Here is a 22,132-nt window from a genome sequence, read left to right on the forward strand (position 1 = left end):
CAGCCCAGCCCGGCCCGGCCCGGCCCGGCCCTACCGCGGAGGCGAGGCCGCCAGTGTCCCGCGCCCCTGATATCTGCAGTGAGCCTGATATCTGCAGTGAGCCTGATATCTGCCTCTGCCCTTCTGAGCCTGTTCCTTTTCCCTGAGTACAGGGCACAAAGCTTGCGCCCTGAGGAGCGGCCGGCGCGCTCCCTGGCCCGGTCCCCGCCCGGCCCCGGGCCCCCCGCCCCTCTCCGCCCCGGGGCCGGGGCCCCTGCCGCCGCCGCCGCCTTCCGACCCCTGCGCCCCGGCCCCGGTCCCCCGGGCCATGCAGCCTCGGCCCCGCGGGCGCCCGCCGCGCACCCGAGGAGATGAGGCTCCGCAATGGCACCTTCCTGACGCTGCTGCTCTTCTGCCTGTGCGCCTTCCTCTCGCTGTCCTGGTACGCGGCACTCAGCGGCCAGAAAGGTGAGCGCAACCCCCGTCCGGCCGGCCTGGCCCGCACCTGGCGCACCTGGGCGTCGGCGGCGGGAGCGGGCCCGACGGTGACCGCGGAAGGCGGCCGGAAGCCGACGCAGGCGCCCCTTCCCCGCCCGGGCGGCGCAGAGGACGCCCCTCCCACCCTCCCCCACTTGTTTGCTGCTGGAGCCGCGGCGTTCTCCTCGGGCCCGGGCTGCGCCTGCCCGCCCAGCGCCGGCCGCGCCCGTGGGTGCCCCGGACCGGACTCCGCGGGCGCAGCTGTCCCGACGCTGAGCTGGGGACCCTTGGGGTTCTCGGAGAGGGGCAGAGACCCAAGGTCACAGAGGTCCCGGAACGCCAGCCACAGCCACCTGGGCAGGAGCTGGGGCGGCGTGAGGGACACAGGCGCGAGGACACCGCTAGGCGGTCAGGCACCCCCCCCACCCTGCTTCCCGCTGCCCCGCGCCGGCCTGGGCGACCCCGGCGTGACACCCGGTCCTGAGACTCCCTTCGGCGCCCAGAACGCTTCGGCAGCATCCGGCCTGTGGGAGGGGGGGAGGGAGGGAGGCGTCCTGAGCCAGCCTGGCCCCTGCTGCCCTGCGCTCCCGTGCGGCCCCAGCCCGTCCTCCGCACCCCGAGCTTCCCGGGCTGGCCCCCGCCCTCTGCGTCCGCCCAGCGCTTTTGCAGGCGGAGGGTGCGGACCGATAGCCCCCCGCCGCCCGGCTGGCGGGTCTTGGCGATGGTGGGACCGAGTAGGGCCTGAGCCCTCGGAGGCGCTCTTCCCCCGGCCTGGAGGTTCCGGGAGAGTGGCCTCCTGCCTGCCTGCCTGCTGGAGGCCTAAGCGTGCTGAGTCCAGCTGCCCCTCGGCCTCCCCGCCACCTGCTTCCCTGTTTCCCTGTCCCGGAGCGCCACCCCAGAGAAGCTGAGGAGGAGGGCGAGGGGACGTGGACCCTTCCGGACCCTCCGAGTTCCATCTACCCACGCCGAGCTCTGCCAGCACGCCCGCCTGCCGCACTTGTTCTGTCAGGGCAGAGGCCTGGGCTGGCCTTGGGGCTCCAGGGCCAGAGAGGCATCACCCAGGGACTCTGCCGGGAGCCTGCCTGACACGGGAGGGATGGCTGGGGCAGAGGCCGTGGTGGTGGGGTATATTATCAAGGGCAGGCATGGCTGGGGCAGAATTCTCTGTAGGTAGGGTGTGTCACCTGGGGAAGGACATTCTGGGTCCTTGGCAGGGTGACTATAAAAGCACACTGGCATGAAGGCCTAGGTGGGGCCATATCTGAAGGGCTGGGGCATGCTCTTCGAGTCGTGGGTAGAGCCATGAGCCCTTGCCCTTTGTCCTCAGCCAGTGTGTGCCTCCCACAGCAGCCACATGCCCCTGGATTGATGTCAGGAACCACCTCTGCAAGCCTGGCTTACCACAGGGAGCCAGTCTCCAGGACAGGAGAGTGAGGGAGAGGCACTGGCTCCGTGGCACCCACTGTGTCTGGGGGGCATCCAGGAGGCTGGCTCTCTGAGGGCCTGGGGAACAGGAGAGCAAAGAAGGGGAGCACTTAGATTCAAGAGCCCAGCCCCTAGGGGATGGAAGCCTAAGGATCCTGTGAGGCATGAGTAGGGGGTGACCTAGGCCTGCCTTGTCGAGGGGCTGTCACTGTTTCTGTGGTGACCCAGTAGTACCAGGTCTTTGGAGGCCTCAAGAGAAGCTAGGAATCTGGGCTCTTATGTGAACCCATCTCATTGTCACATGTAGAAAATCTGTCTTAAGCCCCTGGTGAAACCAGACTTAGCCAGTCTGAGGCCAGATTGGAACCTGGCCTCCACTTTGCAGCCAGCGGGCGTCCAGGAACTTGAGGGAAGGACCCAGGAAGTGGAATCTGCAGGGAAGGAAGGAGGTGGGCAGGGAGCCAGAGAGGAAGGACAGCAGGTGTGGGCATCATCCTGGAAACCCAAGGTCAAGCCCAGGACGGCCTCTTAGACCAACGCAAAGTGGACCCTGGAGAAGGGTTTGGGGCCCAATTTCCTACCTAGCCTGTGAAGCAGCTCTGGCAGCACTCAAACTGTGGCCCTCGGCCAAGCACCTGCTGAGGATCTGCCCAGGGAGGCAGACCCCTGGGGGCGGCCCAGGGTCTCAGCCACGCAGCGCTCCCAGCCTTCAGGCTGTCTGCCTCCCCAGGCCTGGCCTTCAGCAATGATGGACACCCTCCTTGACTCCTAGGAGGTTGCAGAGTCTGGAGAGAAGGCAGACACCTGCCACACACATGCATGGTGACAGCAGACCGTTATCGGGCCTGATATCCGCCTATGCCCCTCTGAGCCTGTCCCTATGCCCCTCTGAGCCTGTCCCTTTTCCCTGAGTACAGGGCACAAAGGTTGTGCCCCAGCTTGGCTCTTTAATCTTTCCCCAACCAAGAGGGAAGCAGGGGGAACTGTGGTTTGTGGGCCCCAGGGTGTCCTAATGACTCGCCTCCAGGGGAGGGTGACACAGCCTCCAGGCCTCACTGCTGCTGCTCTTAACAATGTGGCCCTGAGGCAAGAAGGTGTGGCAGGGGCTCCCAGGCTGGCCCCTCTCCTCACCTGAGCTGCCTACCCAGCTCCCGAAGGCTATAGGGTGCCAGCATGGCTTGGCAGAGCCCTGGCATGGGGCCTGGCCCATGGGGAGGCAGTCACAGAGTTGGACCCACAGTCAGAGAAGCTGAGGGCAAGGCGGGTGGAGGAGCTGGCAGGCGGGGGAGGCTGCCCAGGGCCAGGGCCTGCAGTGCGCAGGGAAATGACAGAAGGGTTGGTGTAGGCGGGAGCCCGTGGGGCCCTTTACCTCCTGGTAAACAGGACCTGGGGGAGAGGGGAGGCCCCTAGGAAGGAAGCCAGGGTAAGGCGCAGGCTGTTGCCAGGGTGATTCAGGCAGCCTCACCCACCACTGCCCACCCAGCCTGTCCATCTGAGGCAGTCGTGTGGGACAGAGAAAGCCAGGGTGGGGCTCGGGGGTGGGGGTGGGCAGTGGCTGTAAGTAGGCAAGCGGAGACTGGCATCTAGGCAGGAGAGAGGTGCACCTGCAGGTGCAGGTGGCTCTGAACCCACTCCTGATGGCTCTGTAGGCCTCCGCACCTCCAGTCCCATCCCTGTGGGCAACCGCTGCCTACACCTTGGTGTCGCCCAGCAATGGGTGAGCCCTGAGGGTAGCCAGCTCTGCATTCAAGGGGTTAGGTTTCCAGGGTAACCCAGCCCCTGAGCCCAGCGTGGAGCCTGGCAGATCCGGTAATCTGACTCCCCCTTCCCTCCCGCCAGGGGCTGTCCAGAGGCTCCGCTTGGCCTCAGCCTTTAGCCCCAGAGAGGCAGGGTGTGGGAGGGTGGGGGCTAGCTTCTTGGGTAAGAGATACCTCAGGGAAGGTCTACCTGGCTCCCTGCTCCTTAAACCTTTCCCTCCTGCTCAGGTCCACCCCTTCCTCTTCCCCTGGTCACTTGGTACTTTGACCTCCTGCCCCTGTTTCGGAAAGGGGTGTGCCCTGAGGTGACTGAACTTTGCCTGATCATGACCTTGATCATGCACAGGGCTGCTGGTGGGGTGAGGCCATCCCACGCAACTCTGGGGTCTGTGAAGCCACCAAGGATCAAGGAATGGAAGAGCTGCCTGGGGGTAGAGGGAGTTCTGTCAGGCTTCTTAAACTTGGAGACTTGGAAACATAAGGCCTTGTAGGCCACATAGGTTTTCAGAGGCTCGCCTGGCAGAGGCCCTGAGCGTCCTGCTGCATGGACTGTGGGCACCGAGCCACCAGGAGGTTGTTGATCTCATTCTTGCTCACTGGTCCTTCCCAGACTGATGGTGCCTCTCTACTGTCCGGCAGCCCCACCTGTGTGCTGCCCCATCCACCTACAGCCCTCATGCCTGGGCCCAGCTGGAGGTTCTGACATGGGCCCCCTGGGGTGGCATGCAGACCCTTCAGGGTGCCCCAGGCGCAGCACAGGTCTCCAGAGACACAGGCACTAGGGCATTCAGAGCTAGTCCCCTTGCTGCTGTCGACTGTCCTTGAGCAGCCCCAGGACGGGTTTCTCAACCTCATCTGCTCACCTGAGCAATGAAGTGAGGTGAGCTCCTGGAACTGCAGCAGCCACCCCCGGGGCCATTGTGAGGCTAAGAATCCAGTGCAGGGTGAGCAACCAGCGACCGCCACAAGGACAGTGAAGAACTAGCACCAGGACCTTGGGTAGCCCACCCCCTGGAAGGAGCATGTGCTGCAAAAAGCAAGAGTGGGCTTTGGAGGCCAACAGACAGAGCGGATTCGGTCTGAGGCTGTTCCAGCCCTTGCTTAGGATCCACCTACCTAGGTCTGGAAATCGTATTCCCGTTTCAGATGCCGCCTCAGAGGATAAAATAACCCCCGGTAGGGGAGAGTACTGGAAGAGGGCTAATTCCCCTGTTTTTCTCCCCACAAGCATTAGTGTCAGTGTAATTTTAGAGTGACCCCAGCTATGTCACGTGTGGCAGGCACAACAGATGTAAATGAGCTGTTGCAGAGATGGGCACCCAGATGTGTGCGCTGGCACACTGAAGGGGCCCGTAGGGCGGCTCTAGACTGCCCCCTCGTGACGGCTTGCGTACCACCTGCAGGCGACGTTGTGGACGTTTACCAGCGGGAGTTCCTGGCGCTGCGCGATCGGTTGCACGCAGCTGAGCAGGAAAGCCTCAAGCGCTCCAAGGAGCTCAACCTGGTGCTGGACGAGATCAAGAGGGCCGTATCGGAAAGGCAGGCGCTGCGAGACGGCGACGGCAATCGCACCTGGAGCCGCCTAACAGGTGAGGTCTGGGGCGGGAGGGGGAAAAGGCGGGGACGGGCTGGTTGTAGGCCCCCTAGTCTCAGCCCCGATCCTTCCCGACCCACCCAGAGGACCCCCGATTGAAGCCGTGGAACGGCTCACACCGGCACGTGCTGCACCTGCCCACCGTCTTCCACCACCTGCCACACCTGCTGGCCAAGGAGAGCAGTCTGCAGCCCGCGGTGCGCGTGGGCCAGGGCCGCACTGGAGGTATGGGCGTGGACAGGGAGGAGCACGGGGTGGGGGGACGGGTGGCCCCCGCGCCCTTTCCAGCGTCGGGCCTCCGTCCCCCACAGTGTCGGTAGTGATGGGCATCCCGAGCGTGCGGCGCGAGGTGCACTCGTACCTGACTGACACTCTGCACTCGCTCATCTCCGAGCTGAGCCCGCAGGAGAAGGAGGACTCCGTCATTGTGGTGCTGATCGCCGAGGCAAGTGAACCGGGACTCGGGGTTGGGGGACATTCAGAGGAGCCCCCGCGGTGCAGAACTGACAGCAGGAGCCATTCTGAGGAGAAAGCTGTCGGAAGTTCAGTTGCTAGTTTCATTCGCAAATGTTCTGAGATAGAAAGTTGAAAAAGGGCATTCTGGTGTCCTCTACCCCTACCCACCACCCCCATTCCCCCGTCCTTGGCCATGCGAGTCCCAAAGGGAAAGGGCTGTCTCTGGGGGCCCCCTTACTCTGCCCTCAGCACAGCAGGCTCGTTCCCTCCACGTGGGGGTCATCTGAAGCCTGTGCACCTTCTCCAAGCCCTTCCAGGCCTTTTGGGGCAGCAGCAGGGCTAAGGGAGGGTACTTGGTCTCCCCACAGACTGACTCACAGTACACTTCGGCAGTGACAGAGAACATCAAGGCCTTGTGAGTACTGGTGGCCCCAGAGAGCTGGTGGCGGGAGAGCTCTGTGCGGGGTGCTGTGCTGGCAGGTTCCTGCCTCCCCGTAAGATGGTGCCTTTCCTATCTTGGGGGGAGGCAGGGAGCTGGTTGGGGAGGGGTGGGTGTGCAGAAGTGGCCCCGCCCCTCTGGAGCTCTGCTACCTCAGTTGGCTGGGTGTAGGGGGTGGTGGGGGGCTGGCACTGGGTGAGCCTCAAGAAAGAGCCACAGTCTGGTGGGCTCGGCCCCCCTCAGCCCCTGGAGGCTGCATACAGACTGGGCCTTCCCGTCCCCCAGGTTCCCCACGGAGATCCATTCTGGGCTCCTGGAGGTCATCTCACCCTCCCCCCACTTCTACCCTGACTTCTCCCGCCTCCGAGAGTCCTTTGGGGACCCCAAGGAGAGAGTCAGGTACTAGTTACTCCCCCATACCCTCAGCAACCCGCCCACCTGTGCTGAGAACCCATCTACTGGTGTCTGAGTCCAGGGCGTTTCCCTGCAGTGCCCTGAATTCTCCATGGGAGGACCCATGCATGGGGGTGGGGGGACAGAAGCTGCCCACCCAGCGGCTTCTCTGCGGAGCCACACTGGAGGTGGAGGGGTCTGAACTCCTGAGGCCCCGCCCCGGCCCACAGGTGGAGGACCAAACAGAACCTCGATTACTGCTTCCTCATGATGTACGCGCAGTCCAAAGGCATCTACTACGTGCAGGTCAGCCCCAAGCCCTGTGTTGCCCTGCCCTACCCTGCCCTATCCTGCCCTGCCCTGCCCTGCCCTGCGCTGCCCTGCCCTGCCCTGCGATGGGTCAGGTCCATCTGGGTGCTCTTCCTGAGCCCCAGCCCCTCTCTGCTCACCTCGCAGCTGGAGGATGACATCGTGGCCAAGCCCAACTACCTGAGCACCATGAAGAACTTCGCACTGCAGCAGCCTTCAGAGGACTGGATGATCCTGGAGTTCTCCCAGCTGGGCTTCATTGGTGTGCCCCTCCCCTTACCTGAGGGTGCCTTTCAGTCCCACCTGCCTCTGCCATCCTCTCTCCCAGTCCCACAGTGTCCGCTGTGAGCCTTTGCCCAGGTTGGGCCCTGCCTGGTGTTCGTGCTACAGCCCCGCCTGGCCTGTTCCCATTGCCTGTGTGTCAGACATGTCTGCCCTCATCACCTGTCTGCCCCCCTGCCCCGTTATGCCCACACCTGCCTGAAGCCGGCCCCTGGGTTTGCTGTGAGACTCTCTGGGGCCCCTGCAGGGAGAAAGGAAGTAGGCGGAGCAGCACTGCCCACTCAGGCCCCTCCCCACCAGGTAAGATGTTCAAGTCGCTGGACCTGAGCCTGATTGTAGAGTTCATCCTCATGTTCTACCGGGACAAGCCCATCGACTGGCTGCTGGACCATATTCTGTGGGTGAAAGTCTGCAACCCCGAGAAGGATGCGGTGAGCAAGAGCTGGTGGGACTGGCAGGGGCAGGGCCAAGGGGCAGGCAACCTCCACCCCAAACTGTGTCCCTGTCCTCTATCTGATCACATAGAGAAGGCACTGTCAGCTGTGGGAGGGCCCTGGCAGCCCCCAGGAGAGGCCATGTTGAGGAAGGAGGGCTAAGCCGAGCCCTGGGGTGTTGCCCACCCTCCACAGAAGCACTGTGACCGGCAGAAGGCCAACCTGCGGATCCGCTTCAAACCGTCCCTCTTCCAGCACGTGGGCACTCACTCCTCGCTGGCTGGCAAGATCCAGAAGCTGAAGGTGGGCTGCGCTGCAGGCTCTCCCTAGGCCGGGCTCAAGGTCGGGGCCCACGCCATCACTGCTGTCCCTCCTCTGCTGCAGGACAAGGACTTTGGAAAGCAGGCACTGCGGAAGGAGCATGTGAACCCACCAGCAGAGGTGAGCACGAGCCTGAAGACGTACCAGCACTTCACCCTGGAGAAAGCCTACCTGCGCGAGGACTTCTTCTGGGCCTTCACCCCTGCCGCGGGGGACTTCATCCGCTTCCGCTTCTTCCAGCCTCTAAGACTGGAGCGGTCAGTGCCAGCACCTCGGGTCTGCAATGGGGGCGGGGCTGGCTGGCCACCAGGGTGTAGGCTCCACCAGCAAATTCTCCTCACATTCTTCAGTTTCCTCATCTGCAGTGGGCCTCGTAATGGTAACTACCTTGTGAGGACTAAGTCAGGCAGCCCCTAGGAGCTCAGGGATGTTCCCGTCACCATCCTCCCAGAGGAAGGCCCTGGTCTCTTTGCACAGCCTGACAGCTGCCTGGGGGGCCCCCCTGGCGCAGGCCTGGCCCTTCTCTGCTGGGCCCTGGGTGCTGTGCTGGAGCGCTGCCCCCGCAGCAGCTCACAGGCCTGCCTGGCTGCAGGTTCTTCTTCCGCAGTGGGAACATCGAGCACCCGGAGGACAAGCTCTTCAACACGTCTGTGGAGGTGCTGCCCTTCGACGTAAGTTCGGTAGGTGTGGTGTGCACTGAGGCCGGGCCTCCCGCGGCCACCTGCTTCAGCCCTTGATTCTGTCTCCAGAACCCTCAGTCAGACAAGGAGGCCCTGCAGGAGGGCCGCACCGCCACCCTCCGGTACCCTCGGAGCCCCGACGGCTACCTCCAGATCGGTGGGTAGGGGTTGGGGGAGAGCGTGGGCTGGGCTGGGGTTCGGGGACACCCTCTCAGCGCTGCCCTCCCCCAGGCTCCTTCTACAAGGGAGTGGCAGAGGGAGAGGTGGACCCAGCCTTCGGCCCTCTGGAAGCACTGCGCCTCTCGATCCAGACAGACTCCCCGGTGTGGGTGATTCTGAGCGAGGTGAGGCTGGGCAGGGCCAGGCCAGGCACAGGGAGCAGCCAGGGAGACCCTGGCGGAGCTGAGACGCCGTGCTGACCCTGGGTCTGGCTCTTCCAGATCTTCCTGAAAAAGGCCGACTAAGCTGTGGGCTTCCGAGAGTACCCTGTGGCCAGCCCTGAAGCCCACGTTTCTGGGGATGTCATCACTGCCGTCCCCGGAGGGCCAGATACGGCCCCGCCCGAAGGGTTCTGCCTGGCGCCAGGCTTGGGCCGGCCTGGGGTCCGCCGCTGGCCCGGAGGCCCTAGGAGCTGGTGCTGCCCCCGCCCGCCGGGCCGCGGAGGAGGCAGGCGGCCCCCACACTGTGCCTGAGGCCCGGAACCGTTCGCACCCGGCCTGCCCCAGTCAGGCCGTTTTAGAAGAGCTTTTTCTTGGGCGCCCGCTGTCTCTGGCGCGAACACTGGAATGCATATACTACTTTATGTGCTGTGTTTTTTATTCTTGGATACATTTGATTTTTTCACGTAAGTCCACATATACTTCTATAAGAGCGTGACTTGTAATAAAGGGTTAATGAAGTGTGTGCCTCAAATGTGAGCGCCCTGGGCATCTCCCTCTGCCCCTGCGGTTGGCTTCATTTGGTCTGTGCCCCAACGTGCCAGCTAAGCCTGGCACTGGGCCTCCCCAGCCAGCATCAGCAGCGACCTTTCCCTGCTAAGTCAAGGAGCCAGCCTGGCCTGCAGGCGCGGGGTCCAGCACCTGGGTGTGCAGCTGCAGTGCCACCTCGGTGCCAGCTCACCCCTGTTCCTAGGATCAGGCCGCAGAGTCAGTCACTGGTGAAACCAGCTCAGAATCTGGGGCCACAATGCCTATAGCAAGTCCCCCAAATGCCTCCCCCATGTCCAAGGCCTGCGATGAGGCCTTCCCTTAGCTCCTCAAGCTGAAGGCATTTCCCAGCCTCCTTGTTCCCCTCCGTGTGTCTCAGCTTGGTCCTCGTCCTGGGTCCCCGACACTCTCCTCTGGCACGTTAGGGTCTCCCGCTCACCTCAGGGCCTTTGCACACACCGTTGCCCCTGCTTGGAAAGCTCTCCTTTCTCCGTTTCTCCTGCATACTTGGCTAAAAGTCACTTCTTTGTTTCTGTGGGCCTCCTCTGGATCCCCAAGGCTTCTGGATATTTCCTTGAGACCGCCTGTCACTGACTCACTTCGTTCCCATGGTGCCCGCAGCTCTGCGGACCTGGGAGGGCTGCCCTGAACACCTACAGTTAATGAGGGGAATCCAGTGCTGACCAAAAGAAAAAGGCCGCTGCCCTCACCTGGGGAGAGAGCCACAGGCTCTATCTAGTGTCAGATGTGAAGGCCAGGGGACGAGGGACTGGGGCGGCTGAGAGTCAGGAGAGGGGAGGCCCTTGAGGAGGGGGACCGGTGAGGAGACCGCTGAGCGCTAGGAGGGTGAACCCCGGCAGGACTGGGCGGCCTTGTGACCCCGGGGCTGAGTAGGGAGTGGGGTAGGAGGTGAAGACCGGATCCAGTCCCGCCCCAGGGGGAGGTCCCGTTCTTTCGTAGCCCCTCTCACGCCGCCACTAGGAAGCCCGCCGGGCTGCCCGGGCTTGGGCTGGGCCCCTCCAGGCTCCGTAGCCCGCGGTGCGCCACCCCCGCGGACACACAACGCAGCCCGGGTCTCGGTCACGAGAACTTTAATGATAGAGACTAGGATGCGGAAGCGAGCGCCCCTCCCCGGGGCAGCGGGAGGCTCCGGCTCTTCTTTCCCGGCTCCGTCGGCCCGGCGGCCTTGGTCTCAGGCCCACGGCAGCAGCGTCCGGAGCCGTCCGAGGAGCGCGGCGCGCAGCGCGGCCGGGAGGAAGTGGGCGAGCAGGCCGAGCGCAGCCAGCGCCACCAGCAGCCAGAGGGCGCGCGCGCTCGCGTACAGGGGTGCCAGCCTGCGGGCGGCGGTCAGCCGGGAGGTGGCGCGAGGAGGCCCCGCTTCTTCCCCGCCGCAACCCCGGCCCCACGGGGACTTCCTCTGGCCGCCGCCAGGGCTCGCCCACCGAATCCCCAAAGGCGCTGGGCTCCGGCCCGTGGCCCGCCCCCAGCTTCGGTCCCGCTCCCCAGGAGCCCCGCCCACCCGCGATCTTTCCCCGGCCCCGCCCCGCTCCCCGTCCGGTCCTCACCTGAGCTGCGCGGAGCGCGCGTAGCCCTGGAAGTAGCGAAGGCGCGCGAACAGGTAGACCAGGCCGCACAGGGCCGCCGCCCCTGCGAGAGGTACGCGCAGACCTGGTGAGCGCGCTGCGCGGGCCCCGGGGGTCCAGCGCGTGTGCCCCTGCCCCACACTCCGACCTTCATGAAAGAAGATGCCGGCGACCCAGAGCGTGGCGAGGAACAGCGGGAAGTACTCGCTGCAGTTCACCCTGCGGTGGGCGGGTGGGATGAGCGCGCGGGCCGGGATGGTCCTGCGACCTGGACCCGCTAGGGGCTCGCTCCCCGCCCCGCGCCCTCCCGCCGCGCCTCACTGGGCTCGGTAGACGCGCTCGAACTCGGGTGGGCCGGTGGTGAGCGGCGGCGACACGCGGAAGGCCCTGCGCGCTGAGATCACCTGCAGGGAGAAGTAGGCTGCGGGAGGAGGGGGAGCAGGAGTCAGGTCTGGACACCCGAAGCCCCGGAGATGGGAGTGGGAGGGATCCTGCAATCTGGCCCTTCACTGGGCCGCGTCCTCTCTTGCCTTAGGCGGAACCCCGCCCCTCCCACCCGAGGAAACCTCTCGTCTGACCCATCCCTGGCCTGCCCTGTGTCCCTGACATTCAGCGAGGAGGGCAGGGCTGAAGCCTGGGGCGCAGAGAGGCCCTGTCCCAACCTGTGAGTGTATGGGGGAGGGTGAGTGATTCAGGCACAGGGACACCTGCTCCGCAAGAGAGACCGCTTGAGTCCTTGTTTCTGAATCATTTCACTCGCAAAACACAGGCAAATGCAGCTTTCAGGTCCCTGGCCAGGAAGTGCCTCGGGAGCCTGAGGGCAGAGCTGGCTGCATCCTCCCAGGTGCAAGGAAGCACACTCCCTGTAGCTAACAGTCCCTGGTCACCCACCTACCAGCGCCCACCAGCAGGGCCCTCTGACCCTGCCTCAGGCCAGGATCACTAAAGCCTGTGTCCCTGTGCCTCCAAACCTCAGTTTCTCTGTTCCTGCATTCCGGTCCCAGGCCTAAATCTGACACCTTCTCTCCTGCTCCCAGGAGGTTGCAGCTGGGACTCTCCTAGCCTAACCCCAGGACCCCAGGGCTGGGGTAGTTGCAGAGGGTGGGCTGGCCCTGAAGTTTCTCTGTCAGCAGGAGCCCTTCCCTTGGTCAGGTGAGGCCAGGCCAGACCACACACAGGCCAGTGCTGGCTGTGCACTCCCTCCCGAGACCTCCCGTCGGACCATCTCCCCCTGAGTCCTGCAGCCCTGGCACCTTTGCTGCTGGGCCCTCTGCAGATGGGTGTCACAGGGTGGCCATCCAGCTCAGTGCAGGTGCGGCTGGAGGTCAGGCTGGCCTGTCTGTCCAGCCCCTTCAGAGCCCCCTCCCCAGGCTGTGCCTTATCCTAGCCCACACACTGTGGAGTAGTGGTGTCTCTTAAGTGGCAAGGATATCTGGCCCAGGAATGTGTCCTTTAGGGCCAGTCTGAGAAAGGCATTAAGCAGGCTCTTTTTAGGGGGCTGGAGGAAGGAGTCCCACCTCTACCCTGCTCCACGTGGTCCCAGTATGGAGGTGCCTTTGAAGCAGGGCCAGGGAATGGGGGCTGCTTGCTGGGACGCTCAGAGAGGGGACAGCTGGAAAGAGCAGAGATCAGCTTCCCCAAGCCCATGGCTATCCTACCATTTGTCCTGGCACCCTTGCCACCCCCAAGTCCTACAGCTCTCACAGCCAGGTGCCCCCCAGGTCCCTCAAAGTCCCCACCCTCTTCCAGGTTGGGCTTGGGTCTGGGTTGGAGTCCCCACCTCTGCCCTCCACCTAGGCCTAGGGGGCAGAGGGCAAGCTGTAGGGATCTGAGGCCCACCCTCTTCCTAGATAGGAACCAGCCCACCTTGCAGCAGGACTCCCAGGAGGGTGACAGTGGCCAGTAGAGCTACCTCGTCCTTCATGGTACCGTTGGCGCGGTGGCACAGGCTGTGTGTGAAGGCGAGCTGGGGAACGCTTAGCCCCGTCTGCTGCTCAGAGGTCGGCCCAGTGGAGGAAGAGCAGCCTCGGTGCTCTTCCCGCCCCATCTCAGTGGAGGGGGTGCGTGGGGGTGTGACCATATCACACAGAGCCAGGGAGCCAGGCCAGGCCAGCAGGGAGGAAACCAAAGTCTGGGCAGGGGAGAGCAGCCAGCTGGAGACAGCCTCACCACTTCCTGCTTGTTCGTGCCCCTTCCTTGCCTAGTCCCGGGTGGCAGAGCCCAAGCTGTCCATCTGGGTCAGCTCCAGCTATGGGTGTACCCCCTGCTGCATCACCCCACTTTCTCCAGGGCCTTGCAGACCCCCACGTCATGCTGGAGCCAGCCCCAGGCTCCCGGCTGACTCCTCCACCCACCTTATCTGTTCCCTGCCGCACCCTCCTCTGCGGAAGCCCTTCCCAGTGCCTTTGGCTTCAGAATGGAGTCCCAGCGCCCCCCAGCCACACTGGGCCCCACAAGCTCTTTCTCCTTCAGGAAACCTCATGCCTACCAGCCTTAGTCGTCGCAGGGGTTCCATGCACAAGGGTCACCCTGCCAGGAGGAAACCTGTTCAAGCCCCCTGGGTGGCGGGAGGGTCAGCCCTTGTGGGCCATCCCTCTCCCAGGCCTCTCTTGGGCCTCCCACGACAGTCACCTGCCGCGTCTTTCTGCCCTGCAGCCCTCTTGCCTCAGGGTAACAACCCTCCACCACCTTCCTAAGACAGCTGCCCTCCCCACACTCAGGCCCTGTGGTCTGGACAGTGCTGACTCCTGCCCCTTCCAGGCCTGTGAGATGGACACTGAGTCAAGGCTGACTCAAGATGGTGAGATGTAGTTCTGGAAACTTCCTTAGAACTTTGGGACAGGAAACTCGGAGTGGGGAGGAGGACTACGGCAGGCCACCCTGAGGAGGACAGGGCCCACGCAGGGCCAGGTAGAGAGGAAAGGTGGCACCTGAGGACTCCTGTCTGGAGTCCTGGGTGTCCCCCTCGCCCCGCCTGGAGAGCCCCCGGCCGCAGGCCTTCCCAGTTGTGCCTAGTGGTCACTTCCTCTTTTGGCTTGAGTGGGTTTGCGGTGGCTTTTGGTCAGAAGTGGCAAAGTCCAGACTGACCCAGAAGCACAGGCAGGAGCTGGGGGAGGCCACAGGCCATGCTGCAGGGGTCGGGCCGCATGGCTCTGCCCTCACACCTGGTCCTTCCTTGCTGCCCCAAGCTCAGCTCCAGCCTGAGGCTCAGAGCCTGCCGGGCTCTCTCAGAATCCCTTCTTCCTCCTCTGGGTATTGCCCCTGCCCCTGGAAACCAGATATGCCCCAGCTGGGGGCTCTGTGAGCTTCTCCAGGGCAGGGGCCAGGGCTCAGGCCCGGCCCCTGCTTTAGACCAAGGTGTGACAGTCATCTTGGGGCTCAGTGATGGAGGACTGCCTCCTAGATCCCGGACGCAGATGCAGTACCAGGGAGCGATGGTGGCCCCGTCCTCAGACTCTGCCCACTCAGCCTCCTTCCTCCCTGAAATCTGCCCCACAGGGCCTGCCTGAAGGGTGGGATGCAGGCCGCCACGCAGGGGTTGACGCTGGTGCCAGTGGGCTGTGCCCAGGGTGTCTGTGTGCACCACGCATACATACCTGCATGCCCCTTGGTCAGTTGTCACACACCCATGTCTCTGTGCTTGTGGGTGTCCAAGTGTCTTTGCGAGTCCAGGCCCTCCTGTCGGCCAAGCTCTCATTTCCTCCAAGGCCTGAATGTCCTCCCGTCGGAGTTCATCCCCTCAGTCCACAGCAGGAAGCCAAAGCCTAACATCAGCAGCTTCTGAGGAAGTCCCTTGGCAGATGTGCAGGGCAGAGACTTGGGTCTTGGCCCTGGGAGCCCTCCCCGGGTCTCTTGGTCCCCACCTCCCTCCCTCTGAGCCTGCCCAGGCTGTCAGGGCCCTGCCTGCGCTCAAGCCAGCTCAAGCTGACAGAAGGGCCAGCCAAGCCCCCAGCCCTGCTCGGGCCACCCAGCTTCCATCTTCCTGTCTAGCTCTGGAGGCACCAGCATCAGGAGGGAAGGGAAAGCTCTCCCTGAGCCTCCACAGAGCCCTAAGAGCCTCCGATGTCCACCCACCAGGACCTCTGGGAGGCAGAAAGGCCGGCAGAACCATTGCACAGAGAAGAAATCAGAACTTCTGTGGAGTGGATCATAAGCAGTGCACAACTCAGACCCTGAGCTTGAACAAAAAAGTTTATTTAGAAATTATTTTCTATTTGAGACAGGATTGTGCTCTGTTGCCCAGGCTGGAGTGCAGTGGCTCAACATGCCTCACTGCATCCTCGAACTCCTGGGCTCAAGCAATCCTCCCACCTCAGCCTCCCAAGTAGCTAGGACCACAGGCTCTAATTTTTTTTTTTCCAGAGATGGAGTCTCGCTATGTTGGTCAGGCTGGTCTCAAACTCCTGGGTTGAAGTGATCCTCTGCCTCAGCCTCCCAAAGTGCTGGGATTACAGGCGTGAGCCACCATGCTTGGCTGAAATTATTTTAGACTTACAAAAAAGTTGCGAAAATCTACAGTCTCGGCCAGGCACGGTGGCTCACACCTGTAATCCCAACACTTTGGGAGGCCGAGGCAGGAGGATTACCTGAGGTCAGGAGTTCGAGGTCAGCCTGGCCAACATGGTGAAACCCCATCTCTACTAAAAATACAAAAATTAGTCAGGCGTGGTAGCAGGCACCTATAATCCTGGCCACTCAGGAGGCTGAGAGAGGAGAATTGCTTGAACCCAGGAGGCAGAGGATGCAGTGAGCCGAGATCACACCTGAGTGACGGAGGGAGACTCTGTCTCAAAAAAAAAAAAAAAAAACTTGTATAACCAAAATTCAGTTATATAAACCAAGACATTTCCACTGATACAAGTTAGTAATCAAGTATTTTACAGATCTTATTCAAGTTTCACCAACTGTCCCACTGGAATAGTACAAAGACCTCAAAAACTTTATGCTAAATTGTGCCAGGCTGGGCATGGTGGCTAATGCCTGTAATCCCAGCACTTTGGGAGGCCGAGGTTGTGGACCACCTGAGGTCGGGAGTTGAAGACCAGCCTGACCAACGTGGAGAAACCCCGTCTCTACTAAAAATACAAAATTAGCCGGGCATGGTGGCGCATGCCTGTAATCCCAGCTACTCGGGAGGCTGAGGCAGGAGAATTGCTTGAACCCGGGAGACAGAGGTTGCAGTGAGCCAAGATCACCCCATTGCACTCCAGCCTGGGCAACAAGAGCGAAACTCCGTCTCAAAAAAAAAAAAAAGAAAAGAAAAAGAAAAAAAAAAAGCACAGAGAGGGCCAGGCGTGGTTGCTCACGCCTGTACTCCCAGCACAAGGCAGGCAGATCACTAGGTCAGGAGATCGAGACCATCCTGGCTAACACAGTGAAACCCCGTCTCTACTAAAAAATACAAAAAATTAGGCCGGGCGCGGTGGCTCAAGCCTGTAATCCCAGCACTTTGGGAGGCCGAGGCGGGCGGATCACAAGGTCAGGAGATCGAGACCATCCTGGCTAACACGGTGAAACCCCGTCTCTACTAAAAATACAAAAAATTGGCCAGACGTGTTGGCGGGCGCCTATAGTCCCAGCTACTCGGGAGGCTGAGGCAGGAGAATGGCGTGAACCCGGGAGGCGGAGCTTGTAGTGAGCCGAGATCGCGCCACTGCACTCCAGCCTGGGGGGCAGAGCAAGGCTCCGTCTCAAAAAAAAAAAAAAAAAAAAAATTAGCCGGGGGCGGTGGTGGGCACCTGTAGTCCCAGCTACTCTGGAGGCTGAGGCAGGAGAATGACCTGAACCAGGGAGGCGGAGCTTGCAGTGAGCCAAGATCGCACCACTGCACTCCAGCCTGAGCGACAGAGCGAGACTCTGTCTCAAAAATAAAAAAATTAAACCACAGATTTAGAGAAAACATTTGTGAATCATATATATGATTAAAAAAATACTTTGAATTCAGAATATATAAAAACTCTCAAAACTGGATAGTAAGAAGACCATTTCCTGAGTAAATGGATGCAGATCCCTGTAGGGCAGGGATCACCTGCTGCATGGCTGAGAACTGATTCAGTCTGGAAGTGGCCTGCGATCATGAGGGCCTGAGTCTTCACTGGGGCAGCTAGCCTGGCTTCTCTCTGCTCTGTTCTTCTTCTTTCTTTTTTTTTTTTTGAGACAGAGTCTCGCTCTGTCCCCCAGGCTGGAGTGCAGTGGCGCCATCTCGGCTCACTACAAGCTCCGCCTCCCGGGTTCACGCCATTCTCCTGCCTCAGCCTCCCGAGTAGCTGGGACTATAGGCGCCCGCCACCACGCCCGGCTAATTTTTTTGTATTTTTAGTAGAGATGGGGTTTCACCGTGTTAGCCAGGATGGTCTCGATCTCCTGACCTCATGATCCACCTGCCTCGGCCTCCCAAAGTGCTGGGATTACAGGCATGAGCCACCGTGCCCAGCCTTTTTTTTCTTTTTCAGATAGGGTCTTACTCTGTTGCCCAGGCTGGAGTGCAGTGGCACAATCTCAGCTCACTGCAACCTCCGCCTCCTGGGTTCAAGCAATTCTCCTGCCTCAGCCTCCTGTGTAGCTGGAATTACAGGCATGCACCACCATGCCCAGTGTATTAGTCTGTTTTCACACTGCTGATAAAGATATACCCAAGACGGGGCAATTTAACAAAAGAAAGAGGTTTATTGGACTTATAGTCCCACATGGCTGGGGAGGCCTCACAATCATGGCAGAAGGCAAGGAGGAGCAAGTCACATCTTACGTGGATGGCAGCAGGCAAAGAGAGAGGAGCTTGTGCAGGGACACTCCCATTTTTTTTTATTTTTTAATTTTTTTTTGGTTTTGTTTTTTGAGATGGAGTTTCGCTCTTGTTGGCCAGGCTGGAGTGCAGTGGTGCGATCTCAGCTCACTGCAACCTCCGCCTCCCAGGTTCAAGCAATTCTCCTGCCTCAGCCTCCTGAGTAGCTGGGATTACAAGTGTCCGCCACCATGCCTGGCTAATTTTTTGTATTTTTACAAAAAACACAGCCTGCCCACGTTGGGCAGGCTGGTCTCCAACTCCTGACCTCAGTGATCCACCCGCCTTGGCCTCCCCAAGTGCTGGGATTATAGGCGTGAGCCACCAAGCCCGGTCCATTTGATGGTTTTAAAAACAGGAGTTTCCCAGGTGGGCCTGTCCTCACCTGAGGTCAGGAGTTCGAGACCAGCCTGCCCAACATGGCGAAACTCCGTCTCTACTGAAAATACAGAAATTAGCTGGGCATGGTGGTATGCACCTGTAATCCCAGCTACTCGGGAGGCCGAGACAGAATCACTTGAACCCGGAAGGTGGAGGTTGCAGTGAGCTGAGACTGTGCCACTGCACTCCAGCCCGGGCAAAAATTCAAGTTATTGCACTTTTGATCTCATGCCACTAAGAAAGGCACATAGGCCTTGGCGGGCCTCTGGAGGTTTTGGATGCAACACAGTTCACACTGGGGACTGCTGCTTTGACTCCTGCCAGGATGTAGGGCAAGCAACCTCCTCCTGCTTGGTTCACAAAATCGAGCACACCCCCTGGTGCTAGAAATAGCTGTGGTAGAGACAGGGCCAGGTGGTGTTTCTAGCAGAAGCCTCGTAAGAGAGTCATATTGCATAACCTTATGGTCCCAGATCAAGGCTGTGCCTTCCCCAGCAGGGAATGGACATTGTTCCAAAAACAAAACAAACTAAACTGGACCTTGGGACATTGGGGCACCAAGTGACTGTGTGGCCAGGGCAGTCTGCCACAGGAGCTGGTTCTGTTGGGCCCAAGAAGTCCAACAGTGTGGCAGGCCCAAGGCCATCCTTCCTGCAGTGGAAGCGGTGCTCCAGCACCCATGGCATCCCAGTGCACAGGTAAGCACAAGCACACTCCTATGTCACCCACTGCTGTGGCTCCAGCATGCTCCCTGACAGTAGCCAAAACCCGCCCCCAGGGAGAGGCTCTCTTTCACCAGTGGCTTGTGTTTCCAGGCTCCTGACAGTGTCTCCTGATGCACAGAAGCTCTTAAATTGACTGTAACAGATGAATCAGTGTTTTACCTTATGGTTGCTCTTTTTGTGTTTGTCTAATAAATTATTTCCAACTCTGAGGTCATCAAGATAGTCTCCTATATTCAGGTCTGCAATCTACTGTAATCCCAGCTACTTGGCAGGCTGAGGCAGGAGAATTGCTTGAACTCGGGAGATGGAGGTTGCAGTGAGCAGAGATTGCACCATTGCACTCCAGCCTGGGCGACAGGGTGAGACTCCGTCTCAAATTAAAAAAACAAACAAAAAAAATTCATTGATGAGGGTTCTGCCCTCATGACCCAATCACCTCTTACTAGGCCCCACCTCCCAACACTGTTGCATTGGGGATTAAATCCAACACATGAACTTTTGGGGCATGCATTTAGCAGATTTGCTTTTTCTGGATATTTCTTTTTTTTTTTTTTTTTTTTTTGAGACAGAGTCTCGCTCTTTCACCCAGGCTGGAGTGCAGTGGCGCAATCTCGGCTCACTGCAAGCTCCACCTCCCGGGTTCACGCCATTCTCCTGCCTCAGCCTCTCCGAGTAGCTGGGACTACAGGCGCCCACCACCACGCCCGGCTAATTTTTTGTATTTTTAGTAGAGACGGGGTTTCACCATGGTCTCGATCTCCTGACCTTGTGATCCGCCCGCCTCGGCCTCCCAAAGTGCTGGGATTACAAGCGTGAGCCACCGCGCCCGGCCATGGATATTTCATATAAATGCAACTATACAATATGTGGTCTTTTGTGTCTGGCACAACTTAGCAAAATGTTTTTGAGGTCTTTGTTGTATTTTCACAACTTTTTTGTAAGGTTGAAAATATTTCAAAATGAAAAGCTAAAAAAAGAAAACATGGCCAGGTGCGGTGGTTCACGCCTGTAATCCCAGCAGCACTTTGGGAGGCCGAGGCGGGTGGGTCACTGTGGGCGGCAAGCCACCCAGGCGCCGAGGCAAGAGACCGAGGACACGAGCTGTTCCAGTACAATAAAATATAAAACAAGAATAGTTATACCAGATATAGATCTTAGATATGATTATATATGAATATCATTAATCGTTAGTTGGTAGTAATTACTCTTTATTCCAATATTATAATAATCCCTGCTCTATAATCATAACCTAGGAAAAGCCAGGCCATACAGAGATAGGAGCTGAGGGGACACAGTGCGGTGTGACCAGAAGATAAGAGTGCCAGCCTGCTGTTATGCCCAGACCGGGCCACCAGAAGGGCTCGTTGGTCTAGCGGTGACGCCAGCGTCTGGGAAGACGCCGTTGCCAGGCGGACCGTGGTCTAGCGGTAGCAAAAAGTGTCAAGGAACAACACCCGCTACTTAGCAGACCAGGAAAGGGAGTCTCCTTTTCCCCGGGGAAGTTTAGAGAAGACTCTGCTCCTCCACCTCTTGTGGAGGGCCTGACATCAGTCAGGCTTTCCCGCAGTTATCCGGAGGCCTAACCGTCTCCCCGTGATGCTGTGCTTCAGTGGTCATGCTCCTAGTCCACCTTCATGTTCCATCCTGTACACCTGGCTCTGCCTTCTAGATAGCAGTAGTAAATTAGTGAAAGTACTAAAAGTCTCTAATATGCAGAAATAATGGCGTAAGCCATCTTTCTCTTTGTCTCCTCTCTCTCTCTGCCTCAGCTGCCAGGCAGGGAAAGGCCCCCTGTCCAGTGGACATGTGACCCACGTGACCTTACCTATCATTGGAGATGACTCACACTCTTTACCCTGCCCCTTTTGCTTTGTATCCAATAAATAACAGCGCAGCCAGACATTCGGGGCCACTACCAGTCTCCGCGCATTGGTGGTAGTGGTCCCCCGGGCCCAGCTGTCTTTTATTTTATCTCTTTGTCTTGTGTCTTTATTTCTATACTCTCTCGTCGCCGCACACAGGGAGAAGCCCACTGACCCTGTGGGGCTGGTCCCTACAGATCACCTGAGGTCAAGAGTTGGAGACCAGCCTGGCCAACATGGTGAAACTCCGTCTCTACTAAAAACTACAAAAATTAGCCAGGCATGGTGGTGGGCACCTGTAATTCCAGCTACTCGGGAGGCTGAGGCAGGAGAATTGCTGACTCCTGCTAGGATGTAGGGCAAGCAACCTCCTGCTTGGTCCACAAAATCCGGAGGCAGAGGGTGCCGTGAGCCAGGATCGCGCCACTGCACTCCAGCCTGGGCGACCGAGCGAGACTCTTGTCTCAAAAACAAACAAAAGAAAACATGAATTGCTTGTGGCCCCTTCCCATGTGGAAGGGACTCAGTTTGCACCAGGTGATGATTGGTCTCCTCACTCAGTCCCTTGAGGAGACCAACACTGATCTCTGTCACTGGCAGGCTGTAGACTTGGGCACTTGGGTGGCAGATCTGGATTTGTCTGGGGGAGCCAGAGCCACGATGCTGGGATCCCGCTGAGCCCCACCCCTGCCACTGCTGCTTACTGCTCATGAGCCCACCTTTGCTGGGCCCAGCACTCGGGGGCCATGACAGAGGCTGGCTGGTGGTCACTGCAGCTGCAACTGGGACTCAACTTTGCTGTGTTTGCAGCAGACTGCTGTCAGCTGCTGGGGACCATTTGCGTTTCGTTGGGCCCAGACTGGAAAATCAAATAGGCATCTATGGCCAGGCGCGGTGGCTCAGTCCTGTAATCCCAGCACTTTGGGAGGCCGAGGTGGGTGGATCACCTGAGGTCAGGAGATCAAGACCAGCCTGGTCAACATGGTGAAACCTCGTCTCTACTAAAAATACAAAAATTAGCTGGGCGTGGTGGCGGGAGCCTGTAATCCCAGCTTAGGAGGGTAGGGCAGGAGAATCGCTTAAACCCAGAAGGCGGAGGTGGCAGTAAGCCGAGATCGTGCCACTCTACTCCAGCCTGGGCGACAAGAGCGAAATTCCGTCTCAAAAAAAAAAAAGGCATCTATGAGGCAGACCACCACCCTGTGTCCGACCCACTGGCAAACAAGGCCCCTTGGCATTTCTTCTCTGGGCCTTCCCCACTGTGGCTTCCCAGGCCAATACCCAGTGTGAGGCTTCTGTCAACTATGAAGGGAGTCCTTTTTGATTAG

At 59.9% G+C, this 22,132-nt stretch overlaps 4 protein-coding genes across 12 annotated transcripts in view; 1 reads left to right on the forward strand and 3 right to left on the reverse strand.

Moving 5' to 3' along the window:
• SQSTM1 (sequestosome 1) overlaps positions 1 to 469 on the reverse strand; it is a 32,138-nt gene extending 31,669 nt beyond the window's left edge. Inside the window, exon 1 of the mRNA XM_055284954.2 lies at positions 343 to 469. The gene's annotated coding sequence lies outside the window, so the exon portion shown is untranslated. The remainder of the gene's footprint in view (positions 1 to 342) is intronic.
• Positions 319 to 9,445, forward strand: MGAT4B (alpha-1,3-mannosyl-glycoprotein 4-beta-N-acetylglucosaminyltransferase B). 3 transcript variants are annotated; one of them, XM_055284951.2, is made up of 15 exons: positions 319 to 447; positions 5,042 to 5,227; positions 5,317 to 5,457; positions 5,544 to 5,677; positions 6,057 to 6,103; positions 6,413 to 6,526; positions 6,751 to 6,826; positions 6,977 to 7,091; positions 7,412 to 7,542; positions 7,741 to 7,848; positions 7,930 to 8,123; positions 8,459 to 8,546; positions 8,616 to 8,703; positions 8,778 to 8,890; positions 8,987 to 9,445. In XM_055284951.2, exons 1-15 carry the CDS (start codon positions 351 to 353, stop codon positions 9,008 to 9,010), a joined length of 1,656 nt encoding a protein of 551 aa, XP_055140926.1. In that variant the 5' UTR covers positions 319 to 350; the 3' UTR covers positions 9,011 to 9,445. The 3 variants fall into 3 exon arrangements, with proteins under 3 accessions (XP_055140926.1, XP_055140927.1, XP_055140925.1); XM_055284952.2 differs by having other exon boundaries at positions 8,459 to 8,537; XM_055284950.2 differs by lacking the exon at positions 319 to 447 and having other exon boundaries at positions 891 to 5,227; positions 8,459 to 8,537.
• Positions 9,446 to 10,546: 1,101 nt separating this feature from the next.
• On the reverse strand, positions 10,547 to 13,422 carry LTC4S (leukotriene C4 synthase). Of its 7 annotated transcripts, none has more exons than XM_063642508.1 (5): positions 12,922 to 13,415; positions 11,377 to 11,476; positions 11,204 to 11,274; positions 11,038 to 11,063; positions 10,547 to 10,806 (listed from the first exon to the last, which is right to left on the reverse strand). In XM_063642508.1, the coding sequence occupies exons 1-5, from the start codon at positions 13,133 to 13,135 to the stop codon at positions 10,564 to 10,566; spliced, it is 654 nt and encodes a 217-aa protein (XP_063498578.1). In that variant the 5' UTR covers positions 13,136 to 13,415; the 3' UTR covers positions 10,547 to 10,563. The 7 variants fall into 7 exon arrangements, with proteins under 7 accessions (XP_063498578.1, XP_055140941.1, XP_063498577.1 ...); XM_055284966.2 differs by having other exon boundaries at positions 11,038 to 11,119; positions 12,922 to 13,412; XM_063642507.1 differs by having other exon boundaries at positions 10,547 to 11,063; positions 11,377 to 11,459; positions 12,968 to 13,422.
• Positions 13,423 to 13,771: 349 nt separating this feature from the next.
• On the reverse strand, positions 13,772 to 15,096 carry LOC129485915 (uncharacterized). Its single transcript, XM_055284970.2, has one exon. The coding sequence runs from the start codon at positions 14,750 to 14,752 to the stop codon at positions 14,117 to 14,119; it is 636 nt and encodes a 211-aa protein (XP_055140945.1). The 5' UTR covers positions 14,753 to 15,096; the 3' UTR covers positions 13,772 to 14,116.
• Between the last annotated feature and the right edge of the window lie 7,036 nt (positions 15,097 to 22,132).

This window comes from Symphalangus syndactylus, chromosome 7 (assembly GCF_028878055.3).
Source record: "Symphalangus syndactylus isolate Jambi chromosome 7, NHGRI_mSymSyn1-v2.1_pri, whole genome shotgun sequence".
NCBI classification, from domain to species: Eukaryota; Metazoa; Chordata; class Mammalia; order Primates; family Hylobatidae; genus Symphalangus; species Symphalangus syndactylus.

What these genes read in the sequence shown, in the direction of transcription:
- LTC4S (XM_063642506.1), bottom strand. Translation starts at nt 13,135, where the DNA reads ATGGTCACACCCCCACGCACCCCCTCCACTGAGATGGGGCGGGAAGAG. An exon ending in CCTGGGAGTCCTGCTGCAAG is followed by an intron (nt 11,477 to 12,921) that starts GTGGGCTGGTTC and finishes CTCCTCCCGCAG; the next exon opens with CCTACTTCTCCCTGCAGGTG. An exon ending in CGGCATCTTCTTTCATGAAG is followed by an intron (nt 11,064 to 11,203) that starts GTCGGAGTGTGG and finishes CGCTACTTCCAG; the next exon opens with GGCTACGCGCGCTCCGCGCA.
- LOC129485915 (XM_055284970.2), bottom strand. Translation starts at nt 14,752, where the DNA reads ATGAGAGCTTGGCCGACAGGAGGGCCTGGACTCGCAAAGACACTTGGA.
- MGAT4B (XM_055284950.2), top strand. Translation starts at nt 4,903, where the DNA reads ATGTCACGTGTGGCAGGCACAACAGATGTAAATGAGCTGTTGCAGAGA. An exon ending in CACCTGGAGCCGCCTAACAG is followed by an intron (nt 5,228 to 5,316) that starts GTGAGGTCTGGG and finishes CGACCCACCCAG; the next exon opens with AGGACCCCCGATTGAAGCCG. An exon ending in CGACGGCTACCTCCAGATCG is followed by an intron (nt 8,704 to 8,777) that starts GTGGGTAGGGGT and finishes GCCCTCCCCCAG; the next exon opens with GCTCCTTCTACAAGGGAGTG.